The sequence below is a fragment of the Rana temporaria genome, chromosome 4 (genome assembly GCF_905171775.1).
Source record: "Rana temporaria chromosome 4, aRanTem1.1, whole genome shotgun sequence".
In the NCBI taxonomy this organism is placed as follows: Eukaryota; Metazoa; Chordata; class Amphibia; order Anura; family Ranidae; genus Rana; species Rana temporaria.
Window position 1 is genome coordinate 112,019,999 of NC_053492.1, and position 25,662 is coordinate 112,045,660.

General features: G+C 41.3%; 1 protein-coding gene across 2 annotated transcripts in view; it reads left to right on the forward strand.

Moving 5' to 3' along the window:
• GK5 (glycerol kinase 5) overlaps positions 1 to 25,662 on the forward strand; it is a 63,934-nt gene that overhangs the window by 12,411 nt on the left and 25,861 nt on the right. For both annotated transcript variants that reach the window (XM_040348787.1, XM_040348788.1), the window contains exons 2-6: positions 1,812 to 1,905; positions 1,978 to 2,053; positions 5,625 to 5,718; positions 19,471 to 19,602; positions 23,525 to 23,600. In XM_040348787.1, the coding sequence (XP_040204721.1) occupies positions 1,812 to 1,905; positions 1,978 to 2,053; positions 5,625 to 5,718; positions 19,471 to 19,602; positions 23,525 to 23,600 (472 nt within the window). The remainder of the gene's footprint in view (positions 1 to 1,811; positions 1,906 to 1,977; positions 2,054 to 5,624; positions 5,719 to 19,470; positions 19,603 to 23,524; positions 23,601 to 25,662) is intronic.

Sequence of the window (25,662 nt, forward strand, 5' to 3'; positions counted from 1 at the left end):
CATTATACACCACATATTAATAAAATAATAGTTACATTCCCACCAAACAATATACATTTTATCAATATTTAAAGCTCATACACGTGCCTATCTAAATGTGAATGGTGTATAGTAAATGAATGGAATCCACATATGTAATGCAGCTATACACCATTCATATAAATGACAAATACATTTATAATCATTAAAACATTTTTTAATAAAGTATACAAATATAAACCCTGTATAACTGTAATAGAGCAGTCCATGGGTAAAACCATATTTTAGGGTTTACAATTTTTTTTACTAATAAATGAAAAATTATATAAAAATGACTTTAATAAAATAATTGTAATGCAGGTAGAATTATGTATGTGTGTATATACATACACATAGAAATACACACACACATATATGCTATATGATGGTGTGTGTGTATGTATGTGTGATATATATATATATATATATATATATCTATCAAACTATACATTTCTAACCTGCTCATTTTGGGGTGTGTAATAAGTGGGGAAGATGTGCTCTGACTGTACGGACTCCTGTATGAAGGATGGAAGTCAAAACACTTCCTGCTTCCTCCACAATACTCAGCCAGCTTTGCGCTTCTCTCTCTGATTCTCCACCTCTGAGATGGTGAATCTGTCACAGATCGCCAGTGAGGTGCCGAGATCGCACCTTCATAAACTGTCCGTTTTTGTGACCGTCAGTTACAGATTCTCACTGTGCTGCGATAATCAGTGGAGAACATGTTTTATGACCTGAGATCAGCGGTGAGACTCGCTGATCTCAGTTTCATAAAAGGACACCTAAAGCTCTTTGGGCCAGATCCACAAAAGGGATACGCCGGCTGATTCATAGAATCAGTTACGCATAGATATTCCTAAGATCCGGCAGGTGTAATAGTTTTACACTGTCGGATCTTAGGATGCAGTACCTCGGCCGCCGCTGGGGGCATTTCTCGTCGAAATGCCGCGTCGGGTATGCAAATTAGCACTTGCGGAGATCCACGAAGCGATTTCCCTTCGTGAAGTCTCCGTAAGTTGTTAGTTTGCAAACGCAAAATTAGGGCTACTTTTACAAAGTGTAAAGTTAGTACACCATGTAAAAGTAGACCCTTCTTTCCCACGACGCTGTCAAATTATTTTTTAAATATTTTTTTTCCCCGCCGCATCTCTTTTTTTTCCCGACGCAACTTTTTTTTACCCGGCGCGATTCACAAAACTCGGCGTAACGTAATTTCGCGCAATGCACGTCGGGAAAATCGCGTCGGGAGCATGCGCAGTGCGCCTAATTTAAATGGGACTCGCCCCATTAGATTGGGCCCGCCTTGCGCCGGACGAATTTAAGTTACACCGCTGAAAATTTCTAGGTAAGTGCTTTGTGGATCGGGCACTTAGGTAGAGATTTTGCGGCGGTGTAACTTAAATAGGAAGATTTAAGTTAAGCCCGCTCGTTGTGGATCTGGCCCTTTGCGGCTGGGTTCACATATATGCAAATTGTATGCAGTGTTTTTTTTTTTTTTTTAAACCAATCCAATTCGCATAACATATGACGTGTGAGCGGCTTTTAATGGAGCCGGGTCACACATGTTCAGGGTGGCTCCGGTGTGGTTTTGAAAAGGGTCCTGTATGTTTGAACAGAAACGCACAGGACACCAGACTGCCAATCGCAGCCGCATATGTGTGAAACCAGCCTTATTGAGCCCTACCTGGGAAAAGCCTCGGTGTACATCAGTGCTAAGTTGGGTACATTTTACACATTCAGGGGAGAAAGCTTACTGAGAATTATCTCCATGTTCTTCCTTTTCTCCTCTACAGATAAAGGTCCTGTATCCTTGTCGTGGTCACGTTGAAATTGACCCTGAAGAATTATGGGAGCAGTTTGTGAATGTAGTAAAGGAAGCCGTGAAAGGTAATTTCCTGTAGAAAGTTGACATTTGAGGCCCATATTGACTTGTCGCTGACATGTAATGCTTGTTTGCAGATGCCGGAATTCACATAAATCAAGTAGCTGCAATTGGAATTTCCACGCAGAGGGCCACCTTCATTACCTGGGACAAGTAAGCGAAAATAAGTGTTTATGTTTTATGGTAGAAAGAGAAAGATGGAGCAATAAATAAATGAGTCTGTACACCTCACACGCTGCTAAGGTTTTATTTTATTTTGCCCCTTCAATGGATTTCAAGCAAATTAGTTTAAAGTACAATAAACACATACAATCTCAGTTAGGCTGGCTATACACTAGTAGAATTTTGTTTTAAAGTATGTTTTATTTTTATTTTTCTAGAATCTTACTTGCCTAGGTGGATGCAGCATCGTTCCCCCGCCGGCTCTAACACTGAGGGATTACACACCGCCAATCGCTCAGTTCTCAGAGCTCCCTGAGCAGAGAGCTGGTGACTATCGCTGTCTGCTCTGGAACCCCCCCACCGTGCTCAGTGGGGCGTTGGGCTGTGGAGGGAGGGAACGGCTCAGGTTCTCAGCGGCCCGCTGAGAACCTGAGCCGGGTGTGGTCCAGACATGTGGGCAGATCCCGACCATATGGTCGCCATCTTTCCCAAGCCTGGACTGACTCAGTGGCTTCAGCCGACAGCGGGCTTCAGCCTACTGTCTGCTGAAAACAGGTCACAGGAGTGCAGAACAAACTGCACTCCTGTGATCCACAGGAGAAGTACAGCCAGATGAGCTTTGGCTGTACTTCTCCTTTTTAAAGCGGGGGTTCACCCTAAAAAAAATTCTAACATTGCATGGAGCAGACCTATGAGAATGACAGTATGCTGTTGTGTTTTTTTTTTTTTTTGCATACATACCATTTTAGGGCTATTTTCACCAATAGCTTCCCCGCGGGAGTGGGCGTTCCTAATCACAGGCTGTGATTGACGTGCTTGCAACTGGCGCATACTGCGCGTCACGAGTTGCCGAAAGAAGCCGAACGTCGATGCGGCTCTATACGGCAATGTTAGAATTTTTTTTTAGGGTGAACCCCCACTTTAAGAATATTTTTTTTTTTTATTTTTTTTTTTATTTTTTTTAATAGGTTAATTTTTCCCCCCTTCTTGCATTTTTTTTTTTTGTCTTTATAACCACAGTGACTACTAAATTAGAATGAGCAAGATGGAGTTTGTTTTTCAAATTAATTTCTAAACAGTGGTGTGGTTATCATTCCAGAAAATCAAATGTTAAATGCAAAATATATTTAAAAGTTTTTTATAGTGAGTTTTACATAGCTAACAGGCACGTCATTTGTGAATGTTTTTCAATATTTGGCTAGCCCTATTCACTAAAGAACTAGGAGTGGTTTTCTGCAATGGCTTTAATTTAAAAGTAAACGAACTGTGACTTAACATTAATGTATTCAGTATGCAGCTAATTTAAAAATCCACCTCTTCCAATATATTGTTAAAGTGGTTGTAAAGCCAGAAGTTTTTTTTACCTTAATGCATTCTATACGTGAAGATAAAATGTATTCTGTGTGCAGCAGCCCCCTAATACTTAGCTGAGCCCCATATCTGTCCAGCGATGTCCCTGAGTGTCTCGGCCGTTCGGGACTCCTAAATGGCTGAGGCACAGCAGGGGTGCAATTGGCTCCCGCTGTTGTCAATCAAGAGGCACATGGACACACGGAGCTGCAGCTCGGCTTGGGTGCCCCATAGCAAGCTGCTTACTGTGGGGGCACTAGACAGGAGGGGGGGGCCAGGATCACAGAAGAGGGACTTGACAAGAGGAGGATCCGGGCTACTCTGTGCAAATACACTGCATTAGAGCCGATAAGTAAAACAGGTTTGTTTTTATAAGAAAATAATGTGGGATTTGTGAAACAGCAGGAAGTCAGTCGGCTTTCCACAGCCAGGATGGTGGTGTTGGGGACCCAAAGACTGGCAAGGAACCGGCCTGGGTGAAGACAGCGCTGGACTGTTAATTGTCTGTTTATTAAAAGTTTGCAACTACAGTAGTTGTAGCTGCTAACTTGTAACTTTTTTTTTTTTTTTTTTTAAATGACTGAAGTTCATCTTTAACTTTTTGAATGCTTGTCCTGAAACGGTTCACACACGGGCGACACGACTTTGGGGGTGACTCGACAAGGCGATCTCAAGACGACTTGAGAGGCAACTTGCAAAATGACTTCTGCATTGAAATCAATGCAAGTCGCCAACAAAGTCGTACAGGAACCTTTTTCTAAGTCGGATCGACTCGCGTCACTCCTATTAGAACGGTTCCATTGAATAGAGCGGACCGCGACTTGTCAGGCGGCTGAGTCGCCTGACAGGTCGCCCCTGTGTGCACTGGCTTACTGTTCACTTTGGACATAAGTTGATCAACTTCATGCCTAGAGTTCGATTTGTCTGGTAACTATCCATGAGAGAAAATAACAGGGAAAGTAAACGGACATAGTAATGGCATGACCAGGCCCTGATTGCTTTCACTGCTGCCATATGAGTATTGTTAATCTCTTACATTCATACAGGTGTATAACGGGCCAGATTCAGATAGGAGATATGACGGCGTATCTCCTGATACGCCGTCGTATCTCTAAGGCTGGCCGGTCGTATCTATGCGACTGATTCATAGAATCAGTTACGCATAGATATCCCTAAGATCCGACAGGTGTAAGTGACTTGCACCATCGGATCTTAGGCTGCAATTCCAGGCCGGCCTCTAGGTGGCGCTTCCGTGTCTTTTACGCGGCGAATATGCAAATGAGCATTTACGCCGATTCAGGAACGAACGACCGCCGGCGCTTTTTTTTTACGTCGTTTGCGTTCGGCTTTTTCCGGCGGAAAGTTACCCCTGCTATAGCAGGGGTAAGTGCGGCGTATCCTATGTTAAGTACGGCCTTCGTTCCCGCGCTGAGTTTTGAATTGTTTACGTCGTTTGCGCAAGTCGTTCGCGAATACGGCCGGACATAATTTACGTTAACGTCGAAACCAATGACGTCCTTGCGATGTCATTTGGAGCAATTCACGCTGGGAAAATTGCGGACGGCGCATGCGCTGTTCAATCGGCGCGGGGACGCGCCTGATTTAAATAGTACATGCCCCCTAGCCGCAGAATTTGAATTCCGCCGAGGGATTTACGATACGCCGCCGCAACTTTAGAGGCAAGTGCTTTCTGAATAAAGCACTTGCTTCAAAAAATAGCGGCGGCGTAACGTAAATCAGATCTAAAGATCCGCTAAACTATCTGAATCTAGCCCAACGTTTTTATCTGTCACATCTGTTTTGCAGTATCGGTGTAAATTTTGAATCCAACACGTTCAGGGCGTTTCACAGCAGAATCGCATAGGAACGCTCACCACATTCCTGTCTGCTCCAGTGCATGTTTAATGTGGCACACAAGAATGAGCTGCAAATTGCACCGAACTGCACTCAGAAGTGCATGCACTGCTTTTGAAACACATGCTACACAAAATCGCATAATACTGCGATTGCCTTCCGATCTGATGCCCTACAAACGCACTGCATTTACAACCTTTTTTTTTTTCTTTGGGTGTGCCAGAAAATGTGTTGGGAAACGCGCAAAACCACATTCTGGTGTAAACTGGCCCTAAATTCTGATGTCTATGGATATTTATTCTTGCAAAAGAAAAATTTGAAATTTAAAAAGTAATCAATTTTTTTTATTTTTTTACAGGAAGACCGGAAAACCTTTCCATAATTTTATCAGCTGGCAAGACCTACGGGCAGCTGAACTTGTCAGTTCCTGGAACAGCTCCCTGCTGATAACGGTAATTTGTACTTGAACACTGTAAAACCGTTTTCTGTAATTAAAAGTTTCTTGCGGGGCTGCATTTGCAGATCCATAGCCAAGACATAAACATTTTAGAGAGGCTGCAAACTCCTTCTTTCATTAACTATAGCAAGAATGTTTCTAAAAGTGGACTTGGTCTCAAAAAGTGAAGATTAAATAAAATGGTTGTCTCTGCATTGTATAAGGCAGGGATCCTCAAACTAAGGCCCTCCAGCTGTTGTAGAACTACACATCCCATGAGGCATTGTAACACACTGACATGACTAGGCATGATGGGAATTGTAGTTCCTGAACAACTTGAGGGCTGTAGTTTGAAGACCCCTGGTATAAGGCTTGTGCTGTGAGTAAAATGAGCTCCAGCATTGGTGTAGTTGGAAGCAATAATAAATCCCAGCACTGGTGTAGGTGGCCGCAAGTGGCAGCCTCCAGGTTTCTTGCAGGAACCATTTATTTTAATCTGCTGACGCTTTTGGATTATGTCTGTGTCAACAAACCAGTGTTTATGAAAGGGGTTGTAAAGGTACAATTTTTTTAATGTTTTTTCCCTAAATAGCTTCCTTTACCTTAGTGCAGTTCTCCTTCACTTACCTCATCCTTCCATTTTGCTTTTAAATGTCTTTATTTCTTCAGAGAAATCCTCACTTCCTGTTCTTCTGTCTGCAACTTCACACAGTAATGCAAGGCTTTCTCCCTGGTGTGGAGTGTCATGCTCACCCCCTCCCTTGGACTACGGGAGAGTCAGGATACCCACAACACTCCACACCAGGGAGAAAGCCTTGCATTACTGTGTGTAGTTACAGACAGAAGAACAGGAAGTGAGGATTTCTCAGAAGAAATGAGGACATTTAAAAGCAAAATGGGGTGGTGAGGTAATTGAAGGAGGACTGCACTAAGGTAAAGAAAGCTATTTAGGGGGGAAAAAAATTGTACCTTTTGCAACCCCCTTTAAGAAGCAGAGCAGAACTGATATTGCTGGATATGTAGAACAGGTTGGTCTGCCTGTGCTTCCTTAATTTTTGTCCTATATAGTGGAATGCCATTTATCTCATCCCGCTCTCAGATCAGTGTATGCAGTAAGATGAAGCACAAAGTGTAGTAACACTCGGCAACCATCCAAAACTAAACTCTGATTGGTTGTTGTACTGCACTTTGAAAGTAACCATTGCCAATTGTACACTATTTTATTTAGAAAGAAGACAAATGCTAGTAAACTTTATAGGCTTGTCAAATAAGGCGAATGGCAATTAACCAAGTACCCTCCTGTGCCAAGTCCGCCTGTCAGTTTTGTCAGCGGACCTGAACGGCCGCTCCATGCAATCCTATGGAGCGTTGGATGTCAGCGGAGACATGTCCGCTGACATCTGATCCGATCTGCCAAAATTGGATGTATGGCAATATGTCCCCATCCATGCTGCCACCACCATGCTTCACTGTCGGTATGGTGTTCTTTTGGTGCTCTGCAGTGTTGTTTTTGCGTCAAATACATCTTTTGAAATTATGGCCAAAAAGTTAAACCTTTGTTTCATCAGACCATAACACATTTTCCCATGCTTTTGGGAGACTTCATACTTTGTTCTTGCAATATTAAGCCAGGCTTGGATGTTTTTCTTCATAAGAAAAGGCTTCTGTCTTTCCACTCTACCCCATAGCCCAGACATATGAAGAATACGGAAGATTGTTGTCACATGTACAACACAGCCAGTACTTATTGCTGCAGCTCTTTTAATGTTTTAGGCCTGTTGGCAACCTCCCTGACCAGTTTTTGTCTCATCTTTTCATCAATTTTGGAGGGACGTCCAGTTTATGGTCATGTTACTGTTGTGCCATATTTTCTCCACTTGATGACTGTCTTCACTGTGTTCTATGGTATATTTGTTTTTCAATTGAGTTGTACAGTTTATAGGTCGTATTAAAGCTGAAAAAAGTTCAGACATTATTTATGTGTGTGTGTGTGTGTGTGTGTGTGTGTGTATATATATATATATATATATATATATATATATATATATATATGTGTGTGTGTGTGTGTGTGTGTGTGTGTGTGTGTGTGTGTGTGTGTGTGTGTGTGTGTGTGTGTGTGTATATATATATATATATATATATATATATATATATATATATATATATATATATATATATATATATATAAATTATAATATTTTTTTCTTTTTTACATCACAAAAACCTGACTCTACATGAGATGTGTAGACTTTTTAGATCCATTGTATGCACTTATTTGCCTTCTGCAGTTGAGATCCCACTCCAAGCTGCCGCCGCGCTTGTCTCGGCACAGCTATGGGTCCACCAGTCAGGTTTCAAGTGGATCCAGACTCTACCAATGCAGATCAAAACCTGGGTCTCAACAAAAATTAGAGATCGCATTAGAGGCTTACTAGAAGAAAAGCTTTGTAAATGGAATTGAATCAAAGGAAAGTTATATGGAAGCCGTGGGGGCTGCCACTGGGACAGACCCCTCAAAACCAAAACTGCCCCTAGGAAAACTGGGATGCATGGTAACTTTACCCAGTGCCTTGAACCTCATTGCTGTATATTCACAATGTGAGATCTAAGGCAGTCCTGCATGTAATTATTTTTTTTTTTATAGCAGCGGTCTTTCAAATGCAATTTTATTTGGGTGAAAAATACACTTTAATGAATTAAATAAACCGTAAAGTTAGCCCAATTTTTTTTTGTATAATGTGAAAGATGATGTTGCGCTGCGAGACTCGTGATCTTTATTCTAAGCAAAAAAATTGTGATTCTCATTTTAGCCAGAACCGTGCAGCTTTAGTATGCTGTGCTGGAAGTAGAGGGTATGCTTTTAGTGCATTCTTAGTGTGCCATTTATAAGGCCTGCTCTAGTTTTGTGTACCCCATACTTTGTACTGTACTGTCGCTAAGGCCTACTAGTGACAGTGCTGTCAGTCAGATCAGTGTAATGACTTGATGACCAGTACATAGTTAGTCAGGTTGAAAAAAGACACAAGTCCATCCAGTTCAACCTCAAAAAAATAAACAAACAAAATAAAAAACACAATACAATCCCATACACCCAACTCCATACCCACAGTTGATCCAGAGGAAGGCAAAAAAAACCAGTTGATCCAATTTGCTACAGCAGGGGAAAAAATTCCTTCCTGATCCCCCGAGAGGCAATCGGATTTACCCTGGATCAACTTTACCTACAAATCTTAGTACTCAGTTATTTTATGTACATTTAGGAAAGAATCCAGGCCTTTCTTAAAGCAATCTACTGAGCTGGCCAGAACCACCTCTGGAGGGAGTCTGTTCCACATTTTCACAGCTCTTACTGTGAAAAAACCTTTCCGTATTTGGAGGTGAAATCTCTTTTCCTCTAGACGTAAAGAGTGCCCCCTTGTCCTCAGTGATGACCGTAAAGTGAATAACTCAACACCAAGTACACTGTATGGACCTCTTATATATTTGTACATGTTGATCATATCCCCCCTAATTCTCCTCTTCTCAAGAGTGAATAGATTTAGTTCTTCTAATCTTTCCTCATAGCTGAGCTCCTCCATGCCTCTTATCAGTTTGGTTGCTCTTCTCTGCACTTTCTCCAGTTCTCCGATATCCTTTTTGAGAACTGGTGCCCAAAACTGAACTGCATATTCCAGATGAGGTCTTACTAATGATTTGTACAGGGGCAAAATTATATCTCTGTCTCTGGAGTCTTAATACAAGAAAGGACTTTGCTCGCTTTGGAAACCGCAGCTTGGCATTGCATGCCATTATTGAGCTTATGATCAACTAAAACCCCCAGATCCTTCTCCACTACAGATCCCCCCAGTTGTACTCCCCCTAGTATGTATGATGCATGCATATTCTTAGCCCCCAAGTGCATAACTTTACATTTATCAACATTAAACCTCATCTGCCACTCAGTCGCCCAATTGGACAGAGCATTGAGGTCAGCTTGTAAATTGGAGACATCCTGTAAAGACGTTATTCCACTGCATAGCTTGGTGTCATCTGCAAAGACAGAAATGTTACTTTTGATCCCAGACCCAATATCATTTATAAATATATTGAAAAGTAAGGGTCCCAGCACTGAACCTTGGGGTACACCACTGATAACATTGGACCATTCAGAGTAAGAATCATTAACCACGACTCTCTGAATTCTGGCTTTCAGCCAATTTTCTATCCATTTACAAACTGATATATCCAATCCTGTAGACCTTACCTTACACATGAGCCGTGTGTGCGGAACTGTATCGAATGCTTTTGCAAAAATCCAAATATATCACGTCCACAGCCACGCCTCTGTCCAGGGTTTTACTTACCTCTTCATAAAAGGAAATCAGGTTTGTCTGACAACTTCTGTCTTTCATGAATCCATGTTGTCTGCTGCTTAAATAGTTTTTTTCCTGCAAGAACTCATCCATGTGGTCTTTTATTAAACGTTCCAGTATCTTCCCAACCATAGAAGTTAGACTAACAGGTCTATAGTTACTTGGTAAAGACTTTGTTCCCTTTTTAAATATAGGCACCACATTAGCTCTAAGCCAATCCAGTGGTACTATTCCTGTCATTAATGAGTCCCTAAATATTATATACAGTGGCTTTGAAATGACAGAGCTCAACTCACCTAGGATCCGTGGGTGGATGCCATCTGGTCCAGGTGCTTTATCCACCTTTATTCTGTCTAAATATTTCTGGACCATATCACTTTTGAGCCATTGTGGATTTGGGGCTGTGTCACTCCCACCCCCATTTTGGACATGAGCCCCTCCCCCATGCTCCATTGTATACACAGAGCTGAAGAAAACATTTAATAAATTTGCCTTCTCTTTGTCCCCAGTCACCCACTCTAGATTATTTTGTAAGGGGCCTACATGCTCAGACTTCACCTTTTTACTATTAATATATTTAAAGAATTTTTTGGGGTTTGTCCTACTATCTTTTGCAATCTGTCGTTCATTTTGAATTTTTGCATCCTTGATTTCCTTTTTACATATCCTGTTATATTCTTTGTAACATTTAAACAACACTAGTGTTCCTTCATTTTTATATTTTTTAAAAGCTACTTTCTTATTGTTTATAGCTTTTTTAACTTTGCCCGTGAGCCACATAGGTTTTATTTTTAGCCTTTTAAACTTATTGCCCATGGGAACATACTTTGCAGTGAGGTTCCACACAGTCTTTTTGAAAAATTCCCATTTCTGTTCTGTGTTCATCTGTGTCAATAGTCCCTCCCAGTCCAAGTCCTGGAGAGCAGCCCTCATCCTTGGAAAATTTGCTCTCTTAAAATTTAGTGTTTTAATATTTCCTGTATGTATTTCCTGCTTATAGTTAACATTAAATGAAATCATGTTATGATCACTGCTACCCAGGTGTTCCTTTATCTGAACATTAGTAATAAGCTCTGCATGGTTTGAGATTATCAGGTCCAACAGAGCATCATTCCTAGTTGGGGCCTCAATAAACTGCACCATAAAATTGTCCTGCAATAGGTTTTTAAATTTTTGTCCTTTAACTGTCCCAGAAGTGCCATTAATCCAGTCAATTTCTGGGTAGTTAAAATCCCCCATTATTATCACCGTCCCAGCCCTTGCAGCCCTTTCCATCTGTGCAAGGAGCTGAGTCTCCACCTCCTCATTAACATTGGGTGGTTTATAACAAACTCCAATGATTAATTTTGAACTACGCACATCTGTATGCAGTTCCACCCATAATGCTTCAGCCTCACCACACTCTCCATCAACCAGGTTCTCTTTCACGCTTGCTTTGAGGTCACTTCTCACATAGAGACAGACCCCTCCACCTTTCCTTTTTACCCTGTCTTTCCGAAAGAGAGCATAGCCAGGAATATTAATAGCCCAGTCATGTGAGGATTGAAGCCAAGTTTCAGCAATACCGATTACATCATAGCTCTCCTCATGCACCAGAGCTTCCAACTCACCTGTTTTGCTTGGCAGACTTCTGGCATTGGTGAACAAACACTTAAATGTATTGTTACATTTTTCTCTAGTGTTTTTCATATAATTTATAGTAGTACAAATGGCACTATTATTTCCAGTGGCTGTTTGCAACATGGGAACTTTCTTGTCAGTAAATAAAGTATCTTTTTTGCAACTTTAATAAAGTTCACCATAGCTATGGTTGGTCAGTAACACACATCACATGACTCAATAGGACACATTCCAGCGTTGCATAATGAATTTGCTGTATATGAGGAGCAAGTGCTGTCTAAAGCACACAGATAGCCCTGGGTATCTAGAATGGCTGGGGTGATAGAAGCTGTATAACTGGCCTGTATTTCACATTCCAGAAATTTTAAGTTGAGCAATTGAGTTTTAAATGGATGTGTTTGTTATTATTGCCATGTTGTAGCTTCCAAATCAAGAAAGATGTCAAGGTTAGGGAGCCTTTAAAGTGGATGTAAACCCGAATATGTTTTTTTTTTCTTGCTGTCACAATGTAGAGTAAAAGATTTCCTATCATCTGTGCCCAGTCTTGCTCTGAGCAATCTTCTTTGTCCGTTTCTTTCACTGAAAAAAAAAAAAAAAAAACAGGATAAAACTGTTGTCTGTTCCTCCCCCTTGCTGTGAGTGACAGGTTATTTACATATCTCATGCACTAGCCCGGAGACGGGCATTATTTTTTAATTCCCACCCCCTCTCCACTCTGAAGTCATGTGGTTACTTTTCTGGATTTTGACAGGATGTTGGTGATCATAGCAAAATTTAGTGTAAGGAATACACAGGACAAAACGCATGTTGATAAGGGGAGTGTAGAGGTGGGCGAGGAGTCTGACATCACGACTCCACCCACCTAGCTCCAGACAACAGATCCACCCAATCTGCAGTTTTTTAGTTAACAGACATTTGACAGGTAAGGATACATGCAGGAGGCATGTATATACTTATAAATAAGCACTATGGCAGTAGTTTAGAAAGAATGAGAGTGGGTTTACATCCACTTTAAGGGCTTTTTCGCATGCTAAGGGCCAGATTACACTAGAACAATGCGATCCAGTTGCTGTGCATTTTTTTTTTTTTTTTATAAAGTAGCGTATGTACTACGTTTGGTGCAGCCCGTGATTTTAGCCCAATCAAATGAAAGGGCTGAAATCGCACTGCACTCAGATCACATGTGAATCGCACAGGAACGCACAGTGCATTCCTGTGCAATTCATGATGTGAACCGACCCTTAAAGTGGGGGGAAAAAAAATGCATGAACAATGTATGCCTTGAAATGCTATGGAATGCTTTACACCAATGCACTGCACATGCGGAGCGGTTTTGAAAGTCAAGCAGGCTACATTTTTGGAGCATGTTTAAAAAGCGCACCTCCCCATTGAATGGAATAAAAAATACAAATAAAAAAAGACCGCAGTTGCATGTTTAATGCTCTTTTTTTGATGTCCATGTTTCACAGGTGCATGACTGGAGTCGGGCAACTAGAAAACACACCAAAAATACATAAAAAAAAAAAAACGAAAACAAAAAATGCATATGCATTTTTTACTGTGTGTGTGTGTTTGTGTGTGTGTTTTTCTCTACTGCCATGTCGATATCTTGCTTAATGTAGGGGTAATCTTGCATGTGTGCTCTGCATTTGAATTAAGTAGAAATCAATCTCTTCTGGCCTGCAGTGCTTTTGTGTGATAAACTGACCGGCGATCTGATTTATCTGACTTTTCCTGCCTAATACGTGACCCACATTGTGGAAATCTGTGCATGCTGATCACATGTACCCACATTGTACTGCAGGGCTTTTTATCTATGTCCAAATTTAGATTCTGTACAAAGTGTGTATTGTCGAATTTAAAAAATGGACCACCTGGAGCCTAACCATGCCAACTGTGAATTACTGCTAGTGCTTAATCCTTATGCCTCACACAGTGCAAATGATAAGTCGTATGATTATCAGATTTTTTTTACATAATACGAATATCGAATTTAACAGTGTATTTAGCGCTAGGGATCGACTGATATTGTTTTTTTTTTTTTGGTGCCTATACAATACCGATATATTCTGATATAATATATATATATTTTTTTAATCACTGTTATTGCTGTAAACATCCCTTGTGACAGTAATAGGCAGTGACCGGTCCTTTTTATGGAGAGATTGCGGTCTATAAGACCCCAAACCCCTCCACTGCACTTGTCAAGATTGGCGTTTTTGAATACTTTTTATATTTTAGATCTGGTGCCTTTTTTAAGATGCCAGTAATCCGGGAAGTGATGTCATGACATTGCTTCCAGGTTATTAGATCCGAACAAAGTATCGGCTTTGTTTGGGTCTTTGGCGTGCCAGCTGGTTGCTCGGGCCAGTGGGACGGGAAAGCCTGGGCTAGCGGCGGGAGAGTCGATGCATCGGTTGTTATTACATTAGAGCTGACTGTCCACTCTAAAGACCGATACTGGGGTGATGCCTGAAGAAATATCAGTCTAGTTTGCGACTAATACCCCCCCCCCCCCCAGAAAATGCTAATATCGGCCTGCAATAATCGGCATTACCAATAATTGGCCGATCCCTCTTTAGCGCTCGACCACATGTACGATTCTCGAAAACCTTCCTGTTTGTGTTGCTACGTATCGGAAATTATGTCAAATTCGTGTGACCCCTGTGCCTGCCATGAATTTTGGCTTTTTCCGTTCGTATTGTTCGCCGATCTCCTTACGGGTTATTTTTTGTGTTTCCGATCATGCGTGGTGTTTGTCTATCGATTTTATATATTATTATTTTTTTTTGCAGACGCATACTGTACTGATTAAATGATTGTCTTTTGGGCTGTCGTCCAAGCAAAGTTTTTGTTTGTCCCTTTGGATTGTGTTGGACAGACTGTGTTCGGCTGTCAAGAGCTGTGTACCAACGATCAGACTATCGTGCTATCAATCCAAAAGATTTTTTATCATCCGCTTATCTGATCGTGTATATGAGGCATAAGGTTTTCCAGGGAGACTGGAAAAAACCCAGAAGCTATATATATTTTTTTTTTTAAACCAATCAGAATAATTGTAAACAATTTTATGATGTAATAGCCTGGTCTCAGTGTATAGTTTTTGCATTTATGTACATGGGGCAGTCTTTTTGGCTTGCTTCTCTGGGGTGAATGAAAACCATAGACTGGCCTGTAATGATTCATAGCCATGACTTGGTGAATCATCATTCAGCTTCAAGCTAAAAAAAAAGGGGTGGCACCCCAGTAACCACAAGCAGAAGTATACCAATTTCCAGGATAAATCGGAGGAAACGCTTCCTTTTTTTAAACTGACAAATTATCACAATGTAATAACAAAATAAACTATTCATCAACAGGAAATTTCGGAAATTACAGCAGTATATGATGCATAGCAACTTGTTGGTATTCGTGCTCCACCCACATGCATTTGAGCACCAGACCTGCAACTTTCCTTCCCACCAAAAAAAATAAAAAAAATGTTTAAACAGACATCCGCCCCATACAAGATCATTGTTTCTTGCTGGATATTATGTGAAATACTGTGTTTTTTTTTTTCTGGGGGTTTTTCTCAGTTAAACAATCAGTCCACCTAAAATGTGAAACTTATTATAACAATTGTATAACTTTTTGTTACAGATTTTTGTACCCCCATACATTATAATAACTACATTTTCACTATGTATTAAGAAGGAGAGACTACCTCTTATAATCACCTGATAAGTCCCAGTGTCGAGAGAGCTAGGGGAAACCACAAGCTGATTGCATGAGCATGACATATTAAAGTGCCAGTTTGTTTTTTTGCCTGTTTAGAAAAATTATACCTGAAGGCAGTCTGGTATTATCCAACCAACCGTTATCTGTGTACGTCTTTTACGTTTGATGCCAATAGTATAAGGGGGGGGGGGGGGGGGTCTGATTCTTCTGACTTTTAATGGGGTTGTAAAGGTTTGTGTGTTTTTTTTTTTTCACTTAATGCATCCTATGCATTAAGGTGAAAAATAACATGGCAATCACGGCCCTCCAGCCCCCCTTTTTACTTACATGGGCCCGTTTACCTGCTGCGCTCGCCCCTGACGTCCTCTTCTCCACTCAGTCTGGCCGTTGATTGGCTAGACTGGATGGATTGATAGCAGCGCAGCCATTGGCTCGCGCTGCTGTCAATCTCATCCAATGATGCGGCACGCCGGGGGCAGGGCTGAGTGCTACAGTCAGCGGGTATAGCCGCTGGCTGTATCACGGGAGCGCGCCCACAAGAACTAACCTTTAGTGTCCCTTTTAATTTGTTTTATACAATAAAGAACAACAAACACTACAGGGAGGGCAGCAATGGTCTATGAAATGCCTAGAGTTGAGATAAAATAATGTTTGTTTGATTTGGCACCAACACTATACCAATAACTGCAATAAATTAATTATTGCTTTTAAGGCACATAGTCATAGTCGATGTACCCTCTGCTCTATTATGTGTAATTGCATTTAGCTATTTCTGCACATACCGCCATACAATTTTGCCACATTTGCAGATGAATAAATATTATTATTACAGTAACTTGAAAAAGCATTCATACACCTTTTGAAATTTTCCACATTTTGTCATGTTAAAACTAAAAACATAAATGTATGTTGGGATTTTATGTGATGGACTAAGATGAAGTGGAAGGAAAATGTAGTTCTGTATGTTTAGGGTCATTGTCCTGCTGGAAGGTGAACCTCAGCCCCAGTCTCAAGTCTTTTGCAGACTCAAACAGGTTTTCATCTAAGAATTCCCTGTATTTGGCTCCATCCATCTTCCCATCAACTCTGACCAGCTTCCCGGTCCCTGCTAAAGAAAAGCACCCCCACAACATGATGCTGCCACCACCATGTTTCACGGTGGGGATGGTGTGTTCAGGGTGATGTGCAGTGTTGGTTTTCCGTGCCATATAGCTTTTGCTTTTAGGCCAAAAAGTCAAATTTTGATCTCCTCTGACCAGAGCACCTTCTTCCACATGTTTGCTGTGTTTCCCACATGGCTTCTTGAAAACAGGACGACTTCTACTTGCCACTTTTCCATAAAGGCCAGATTTGTGGAGTGCATGACTAGTAGTTGTCCTGTGGATCTCTGCAGTTCCTCCAGAGTTACCATGGGCCTCTTGGCTGCTTCTCTGATTAATACTCTCCTTGCCCGGCCTGTCAGTTTAGGTCAGTGATAGTGAACCTTGGCAGAGTGCATGAGCATCATAGAAAATTTTGTTCCAAAACATCTGGGGTGCCAAAGTTTGCCATAACTTGTTTAGGTGGACGGCCAAGTCTTGGTAGGTTTGCAGTTTTTGTTTTTTATATTTTTGGATGATGGATTGAACTGTGCTCTGTGAGATGTTCAAAGCTTGGGATATTTTATAACCTAACCCTTCTCCACAATGTCTTTATCCCTGACATGTCTTGGGTGTTCCTTGGCCTTCATGATGCTTCCCCCCCCCCCCCCTCCTTCTTTTTTTTTTTTTTTTTTTTTTTCTCCCCAGGGTTATCTAATACACTGCTGTATTTATACTGAGATAAAATTAGAGGTTGACTCTATTTACTAATTTGGTGACTTTTTTTTTTTTTCCTTTAAATCTTTATTTTTATATTTCTATTTCCAAATACAACAAAAGATGGAAAAAAATGTACATTCCCCAAGTAACCTGCAAGTTGTCTACAAAAAGAAGGGCAAATAACTGTCAATCCATAGACTAGATAAGTTCGGAAACCCATCAACAAATATAGAAATAATGAGTGGTAATATAGAAGGGGGGGGGGAATAGGGGGAAAACAGGAAGGAGGGGTAGAAAGCTATGAGGACTACCCAAAGGGATGGGGGAGGGAAGGTAGGTTCCCCTACCTACTCTACGGAAAGAGGGGGGGTGGAGGAGATGCAATAAAGCTTCTAAGATCATAAAACGGTATAATCACACAGTTCCTGCTCAACATGCCTCTAGAACAGTGGTTCTCAACCTGGGGGTTGGGACCCCTCGGGGGTCAAATGACAATTTGCCAGGGGTCACCAAATCCTGTGGGTGTTCCTGAACCTCACAGCCTTTTCGCAGCCGCCCAGCAGGGCAGTCCCTGGAGCCTGTGGCATGGCTGTGGGGCAGGCAGAGACTAGAGGTCAGCTGACTGGTGAGAAATGTGAAGTGTGAGGGGCTGGAGGAGACCCTATCTCCTGATTTCGGCATTGGTGTCACTGCTGCTAGACACTACAGATCTGGAGACACGGTGAGTAACACTACCTGTGATTAGAGTTGCCATTTAAAGTCCCCACTACAGTTCTCAGATCAGCAGATGACCTTGATCAAGAGAACCCAAGTTGGCTGATCAGAACTTCCCGCCAGCACTGCCAATTATTCCCCCCCCCCCCCCCAAGGAGTAAGAGAAGAAAAACATATAAAAATAGAGAATACATGGAAGGGAGAGGAAGAATAAGAGAACAGGAAAGATGGCTAGAAAGAGGGATGGGGGGGAAAAAAAATTAAGATAGAGAGATAAAAGGGAAAGAAAGGAGAACATAGAGAGAGGGGTAAATCCTAAAATGTACCATAAGGGGTTTTAATATTGTACTAGCGGAAGGGGCTCAGGGAGCCCTAAATATCCCTGGGTTAGGGGGCGCAAAATACTTTTCTTGCCTTGGGTGCTGACAACCCACGCTACAAAAATTCTACTGTTAGGCGGCCCCACAACATGGGAAATATTATCAAGGGGTCACGGTACTAGAAGGGTTGAGAACCACTGCTCTAGAAAGTACTTGAATAAAAATTGTGGTGAAGCAAGAATACATCCTTGCAACATTAATTGTTTATACAAGTCAGAGGAAAGAAGGTCTAACCACATAAACACATGGCCCAACAATTGTAAAATTTTGTGTACGTGTGAGCACATCGATGTCTCCACTCCTCCAGCCTCCATAATATCTTGCACTTTCAGTAACCATTCTTTGACAGTAGGTATCACCGGAGGTTTCTAATGATGAGGCATTTGCTTACATTAAAAAGGTGAGGCAATTTATTGTACCCCACCGATTTTCTGTGTCATGAGATGGCATAGGGAGAGGGTCATCTGCAAGCTGGTCTTGTGTCATTTTGGTGACTTCTGAAGGCAGTTGGAACACAAATGCACACCACACTTTTCAGATATTGATTTGGAAAACTATTTATCAATTTCCTTCCACTTCACAATTATGTGCCCCTTTGTGTTGGTCTATCACATAAAATACATTTATGTTTTTGGTTGTAACATGACAAAATGTGGAAAATTTCATGGGGTATGAATACTTTTTTCAGGCACTGTACAAAGCTACCCCAGGATAATTGCCAAATGGCCTTTTGCTTTGCACTAAAGTACTTCAGAAATGACAAAGTGCCTGCAATAACGGCACAGTAAGGCTGGTATCACGTTCCAGGAACTGCTAAATGCAGGCCTTTCCAGATTTAAGATGGGTCCTTTTAGATTTATTTGTTGGTGAACCACCCTACATGTGCCACCAGTAATCCTGGCATTAACCACTTCAATACCGGGCACTTTTACCTCCTTCCTGACCAGGCCAATTTTTCGGCTTTCAGTGCTGTCACACGTTGAAAGACAATTGCAACACTGTACTCGTATGACATTTTTTAGAGACAGAGCATTCTCAACATTTATGCATCCTCCCCTGAAGAAGCGAGCCGGGGCTTGTGAAACGCGTAGGGATGTATTGATGTTTGTTTTATGCCAGTACATGCTGGGTATTTTTGATGTCTGCATTATGTTTACATGTTTCCCTGTTGTTATTTTTCTTGTAGGCACTTCATGGATCTTGCAAGTTTCTTTACTTCTTCACCCGAAGGAAAAGATTCCTAGCAGCCAGCTTAATCAACTTTACTACTCAACATGTTTCCTTGCGTCTGGTCTGGGTATTGCAGAATATTCCAGAGGTAAGAAGATACCAGCAAAAGTCTATACCAGAAATAATTCTATGGTTATGGTCTATTTTTGTTCAAATTATTTTTTATTTTATTTTTTATATTTGGGTTTCATGATCTTGTAGTACAGGAAAACAGACCACATCAATACACTTTGCATTAAAATAAGGTACAGTATACAAACCCAGTATGCCAGCAAACTGCAAATAGTAAAAAAGGCTGACACTCTGAGGGGGATACGTGTTCGGCACTCGTAGATTGATGCCCGCTGTCTTTTTACTTATGTGAGTGCATTTTCTCAAGACTTCACCTTCTTTTGAGGTTCCCTCAGTGTCACACTATATGCACCTTGTATGTACCTTCTCTTTTCCATGACACATATTGGCTGCTGGGAGCTGTCTCAGGAACTAGGAGGAGGTGTTTACCAGCCCACTTATCCAGCTCTGAACAGTGTCTTTGTTAGCTGTGTGGACAAACAGCCGTGAGGTGAGCTGCTAGTACACATCCTGGCATGCTGCATCTTGGGTGAAGGTGTTTCATCTAGACACTGCTCTGTGGAGCAATTACTGGACTTTTACATCTGGTCTTCATCTATGGATAGGAATTAATCACATGTGTGATTTTTTTGATTTTTTTTGTTGCACCATTTTTCACATTATATTATATGCAGTTTTGGGTGTCTATATATGTAGTAACATTTATACTATGTACCTTCACTGCTAATTATTATAGCATACAGGTGTTTGTTCACTGCACATTTATCTGTATTGTTCATTGCAGTATCATTTAGATACCTCTTGTTTCACTATCTAGTCTACCCACGATCCTTTCACCCCCTTCCTCCTCCCCCTCCTTCTCCTACCCCTTTCCCCACAGCGCAGCTACCACTTTTTTATTATCACTTTTTCTGTTAGAATCAGATCCATAGGTACTGCTGCAGTCCTCCCTCCCAGCCCATTAGACAGCGCCGGAAGTCTTCACTTTTATATTAAACTGCAAATGGTGCCTTAGGAGCCCAGAAAGTCTAGCAATGTGGAACCCAGGTCACTACCTAAGACCTAGTGATATGTTCTAAATAAGTATAATGTCCCCTTGTGATGCAGGGCAAAGGACAAGGTTAATCCAAGGGTCCTTGCTGACCGGTTGCCATAACCTGCACAAAAATAGAGTAAGAAAGCAAAAGTGGAAAGCCACACAATGGGGAAAATAAAGCAACAATGAAGAAGAGGATAAGTAAGGTAGCAGAGAAGGGGGGCTGGGGGGGGGGGGGGGGCGGTTTACCCGGCTGGTGGGTCGATTTGATTTCAACACAAATTGCAGATGAAAATCCCTTGTGATAATCAAAAGAGAAGCTGGAGTTTGGCAGAAATGGAAAAATTGATTCAGGTGACCCATAGCCCAAACATTTTGTGTAGCATTCATGAAGGCAGGTAGGAAAATCTTCTATCTTCATGGTGTGGTTAGGTTCCTCCACTCACTAATGGTGGAGTTGTAGTTGTTGTTTTAACTGACAGTCATTAGCTCTCTGCTCATGGAGATGTGAAAACCTGAATGATCAGCAGTGTTTGATTGCTCGGTTCTCAGTGTTGGAGCAGACGGGGGACAGATGCAGCATTGCTCCACCTAGGTAAATATGTACGATTCAAGAAAAAAAAAAAATCTTTCCATACTTCTGTAAACCAGCTTTCAGTTTTAGAGCCATTGATTGCCACTGTTCTCTTTCGCAGGTGTCCTCCTAAAAGCTGATTTCTAAGCAGATGTAAAAGACGCAAATTAATGCAATAATCACTATTACATTATTAAATGAATGTTTGTTTAAATTGCAAGCTCATGTACTAAATTTTGCCATGATTAATTGCAGCAAAAATCCTTCCAAAATCACGCCATGCTTGGGGGTGCCATTAAGAAATAACGGCATCGCAAACGCATTCTTGTTTTGTTGCGATTCTGAAATTGCGAGCAGAAACGCACCATTCTGCCTGCGATTCCAGTACACTCAGGTATGAATGGAGCCTTAACATTTTACATAGGCCATACTTTCTGGTTGAGACTGAAGCATCTGACAAACGAGTGGAAGGTGTTATTGAATGTTGCATCCCATGTCACACCATAAATAAACAATGATCTCAGAAGAGGTCTGGATTGGGAATAAAAGCTGCACCTTCATATCAACCACTAGATGCTTTTCCTGACAACCAATAATAAAGGTGCTGAATAGCAAACCGCTGCTATAGGTATATGAATGCTGTGACCATGGACGCTTTCTTCCCTCCCCGTGTGCATGATCCTGTGTATTTAGATGCTGCTTCCACTATGTAGTTGATGTTTCATGTCACCATTGAAGTGCACGCAGTGGCTCTATGTACTTGCACTGTAATTCATGTCACTGATTGGATTGCTAATAAAGCTTCTGCTCTATGATGACTGATCTGTTCTGTCAGCTGTAGCTGATTATAAAATGTGGTCCTTAGTAAGTCTCTGTTCTCCATTTTGGGTCCTGATCTCACATAAGGAAAAGCATAGTGGATTGATGTCAGAGATATCTCCAGGGCAATCTGGATTCCAGAGTTCTGACAAAACAAGCAATGTGCAAAACAACGCTTTTTTTTTTTTTTTTTTTTTGTACAGCCAGTTTAAAGGCTAAGTTCACCTTTTAGGGGGGAAAACACATATTTCTAAAGAGGGGAGGCTTATTTATTCTTTTTTTTTTTTATTTTTTTATTTTTATATAACCATAGGAGTCCAGAGAGCATTGCACCCATGGTCAGTCTCACAGGTGCAATGCCAGGACCCTGACAACTCTCATTATAGCTGTCTGCCTGTACCTCCCATATGGGCAGACAGTTGCTGAAGAGCAGGAAGGATCAATGAATTATGAGAGTGCTCACCAGCACCCTCACAGTTCCTTGAGAACTACAGCCTGACTGCTGCAATGGCAGATAGCCGTTGTAGTTCATTCATTCACAGGACACTCTGAAGGAATGATGCGGCAGTGGGGGTGGAGTTCTGCATTGCCACTCTCTTTTTTTTTTTTTTATTGATCCCTGCCCGTTGTCGCATGGGGAGAAGTAGGCGGGAGGAAGTTGCATGTTACACCTTAAATATGGGTATAACGCATGACAAAGGTAATTTATCATTTCATTTATTTTAGTATAATTATCTTCTTTTAAATTTGGCCAATTATAAGTGAAGTTGTCTTCCTCCACCCCTTCGGTGAATGCCACATGCCTAAATACTTACCAAAAATAATTCTTGGCCATGGCAAGCTTGCACTATGGGGGTTATTTACGAAAGGCGAATCCACTTTGCACTACAAGTGCAAAGTGCACTTGAAATTGCTCTGAAAGTGCACTTGTGAGTGCAGTCGCTGTAGATCTGAGGGGGACATGCAAGGAAAATAAAAAAACGCATTTTAGCTTGCACATGATTGGATAATAAAATCGGCAGAGCTTCCCCTCATTTAAGATCTACCCCTCAGATTTACAGCGACTGCACTTCCAAGTGCATTTTCAGTGAAATTTCAAGTGCACTTTGCACTTGTAGTGGAAAGTGGATTTGTTTTTTGTAAATAACCCCCCTATGTGTGCATACTGCTTCCTTCATTCATTCCTATGGCCAGGTCCATACTCCTATGAATGGCTGGGGCTGCCAGGTGTAGGGACCAACTATAGGAATGAAAGGAGACCGAGGTGAACGTTTTTAATAGGAACTTGACCAAGCTGGGATTTTTTTTTATGCAAAGCTTAGCAGTGGGGTTGAATGTAAGTAGTTAGGTGGTTTTTGCCTTAATATGTGCATAAATGGAATCCACCAAATAATTGTGTGTTTTTTTTGTTTTGTTTATTGTTTTGTTTGTTTTTTACCCAGCATCACTTTGAAAATCCTTAATGTGAAATTTCCAAAAAGCACAAACCTAACTCTGTTATCCTTGCAGGTACGGCAAGCAGCAGATGAGGGGAACTGTTCTTTTGGGACCATCGATACATGGCTGCTGTATAAACTCACAGATGGTGAGTGGTTTGTATATGAAAGCAGTAAGCAACCCTGTCTAGTACCTGAAAAAATGTTCATACCCTGTTAATACAAGGCAAACTCTCTGTTTTTTTTTTTTTTCTTAAGTGTAACAGAGAGGCAGGGTTTGATATCCAACTAGGTATTTACTGCTCTTCAATAACCCATGTATGGAGATTCCTCTCCCCACAAACACCTCCCTCCACCACTGCAGATTGCTTTTCAGAGGATGGAAAGCATTACCATTAATGTGAAATACACTTAGGAGACTACTCACAAAATGTGGTGCCATCTATCCCTACGGTAAATGAGCGTGCATACATAGGAAATATGATTTTTTTCATTTCCTTAAAATTGAGTATTCCAGTGCCTTGAAAAAGTATTCACACCCCTTGAAATTTTCCACATTTTTGTCATGTTATAAATAAAAACGTAAATTTTTATTGGGATTTTATGTGATAGACCAACACAAAGTGGCACATAATTTTGAAGTGGAAGGAAAATGCTAAATCATTCAATTATTTTTACAAATAAATATGTGAAAAGTGTGGTGTGTATTTGTATTCAGCCCCCTTTACTCTGATACCCCTAACTAAAATCTAGTGGAAAAATAGGGGAGAGAAAACCGCACTGCTAAAGACAAAGAGGGCAGCTGCTAGCACACAACATACAGATAATATGTGAAAAAAGTAAAATATAAAATTGTGCTAATGAATAAATCTAGACCTATGTGGTCATGATGTGAACATGTACAAAAAAGGTGTGACCAAATATGCACAAAATATATAAATAGTGTGTAAACAATATACTTGCGGCAGCAAGTAAATATGCGTGAAAAACCAAGTGACAATAAATGTATTCCAATATTAAAAAGTATTATGAAAAGTGGTCATGAGTCACTTCAGAAAAGGGTCCATGTAAACGGTTAATGATGTCAATCAGGTGTAATCCTCGCCAGCAAGGTGAGATATGAGGCATGGAACAGTGATGATGATGGCAATCTTGATGATAAAAACAATATGTGTATAAACATAAATCCAGAAAAGGTAAAAGATGGGTACTCTTACCGTGTGGCGTGGACCCAAAACCTCTCAGAAATGGGTCAAATAGGCAAAGGTAAGGGTGATGGTATCTCCAGCACCTCCAAAGGTCATCTCTGGTATAATCCGGAAGTTCCTCCCATCTGTTCCCCGATATTTTCCAGAAATTCAAAAGCTCCAAACTCAATCATTGTTTCCTGGGCAATCTTAGAAGAAAACCTGTTAGCGTCTGCAAAAGACTTGAGACTGGGGCGGAGGTTCACCTTCCAGCAGGACAAAAACCTTAAACCATACAGCCAGACCTACAATGGAATGGTTTAGATCAAAGCATATTCATGTGTTAGAATGGCCCAGTCAAAGTCCAGACCTAAATCTAATTGAGAATCTTTGACAAGACTTGAAAATTGCTGTTCAGACGCTCTCCATCCAATCTGACAGAGCTTGAGCTATTTTGCAAAGAATGGGCAGAAATTTCACTCTCTAGGGCCCGGATTCACATACAACGGCGCATAGTTATACCGGCGTAGCATATCGAATATACGCTACGCCGACGTAGCGCAGAGTGGCGAGCACAGTATCCACAAAGCACTTGCTCCCAACGTTGCGCCGGCGTAACGTAAATTCGTAGGCGTAAGCCAGCCTAATTTAAAGTAGGTGGAAGTGGGCGTGATCCATTTAAATTAAGCGTGACCCCATGCAAATGATGGGCCGAACGAACTGCGCATGCGCCGTCCCAGTGCGGATGCTCAGAATCACGTCAAATACTCCCTAAGATACGTTGAATCACTGCCTACGATGTGAACGTAACCTACGCCCAGCCCTATTCACGTACTACTACGTAAACAACGTAAAATACGACGGCTGTTCCCTGGTCCATACCTTTGCATGAGTTGCGCCTCATAGATGGGGAATAACTTTACGCCGGACGTACGTCTTACGTAAACCGCGTATATTAATGCGCCGGGCGCAAGTACGTTCGTGAATCGGCGTATCTCACTCATTTGCATATTCGAATCGTAAA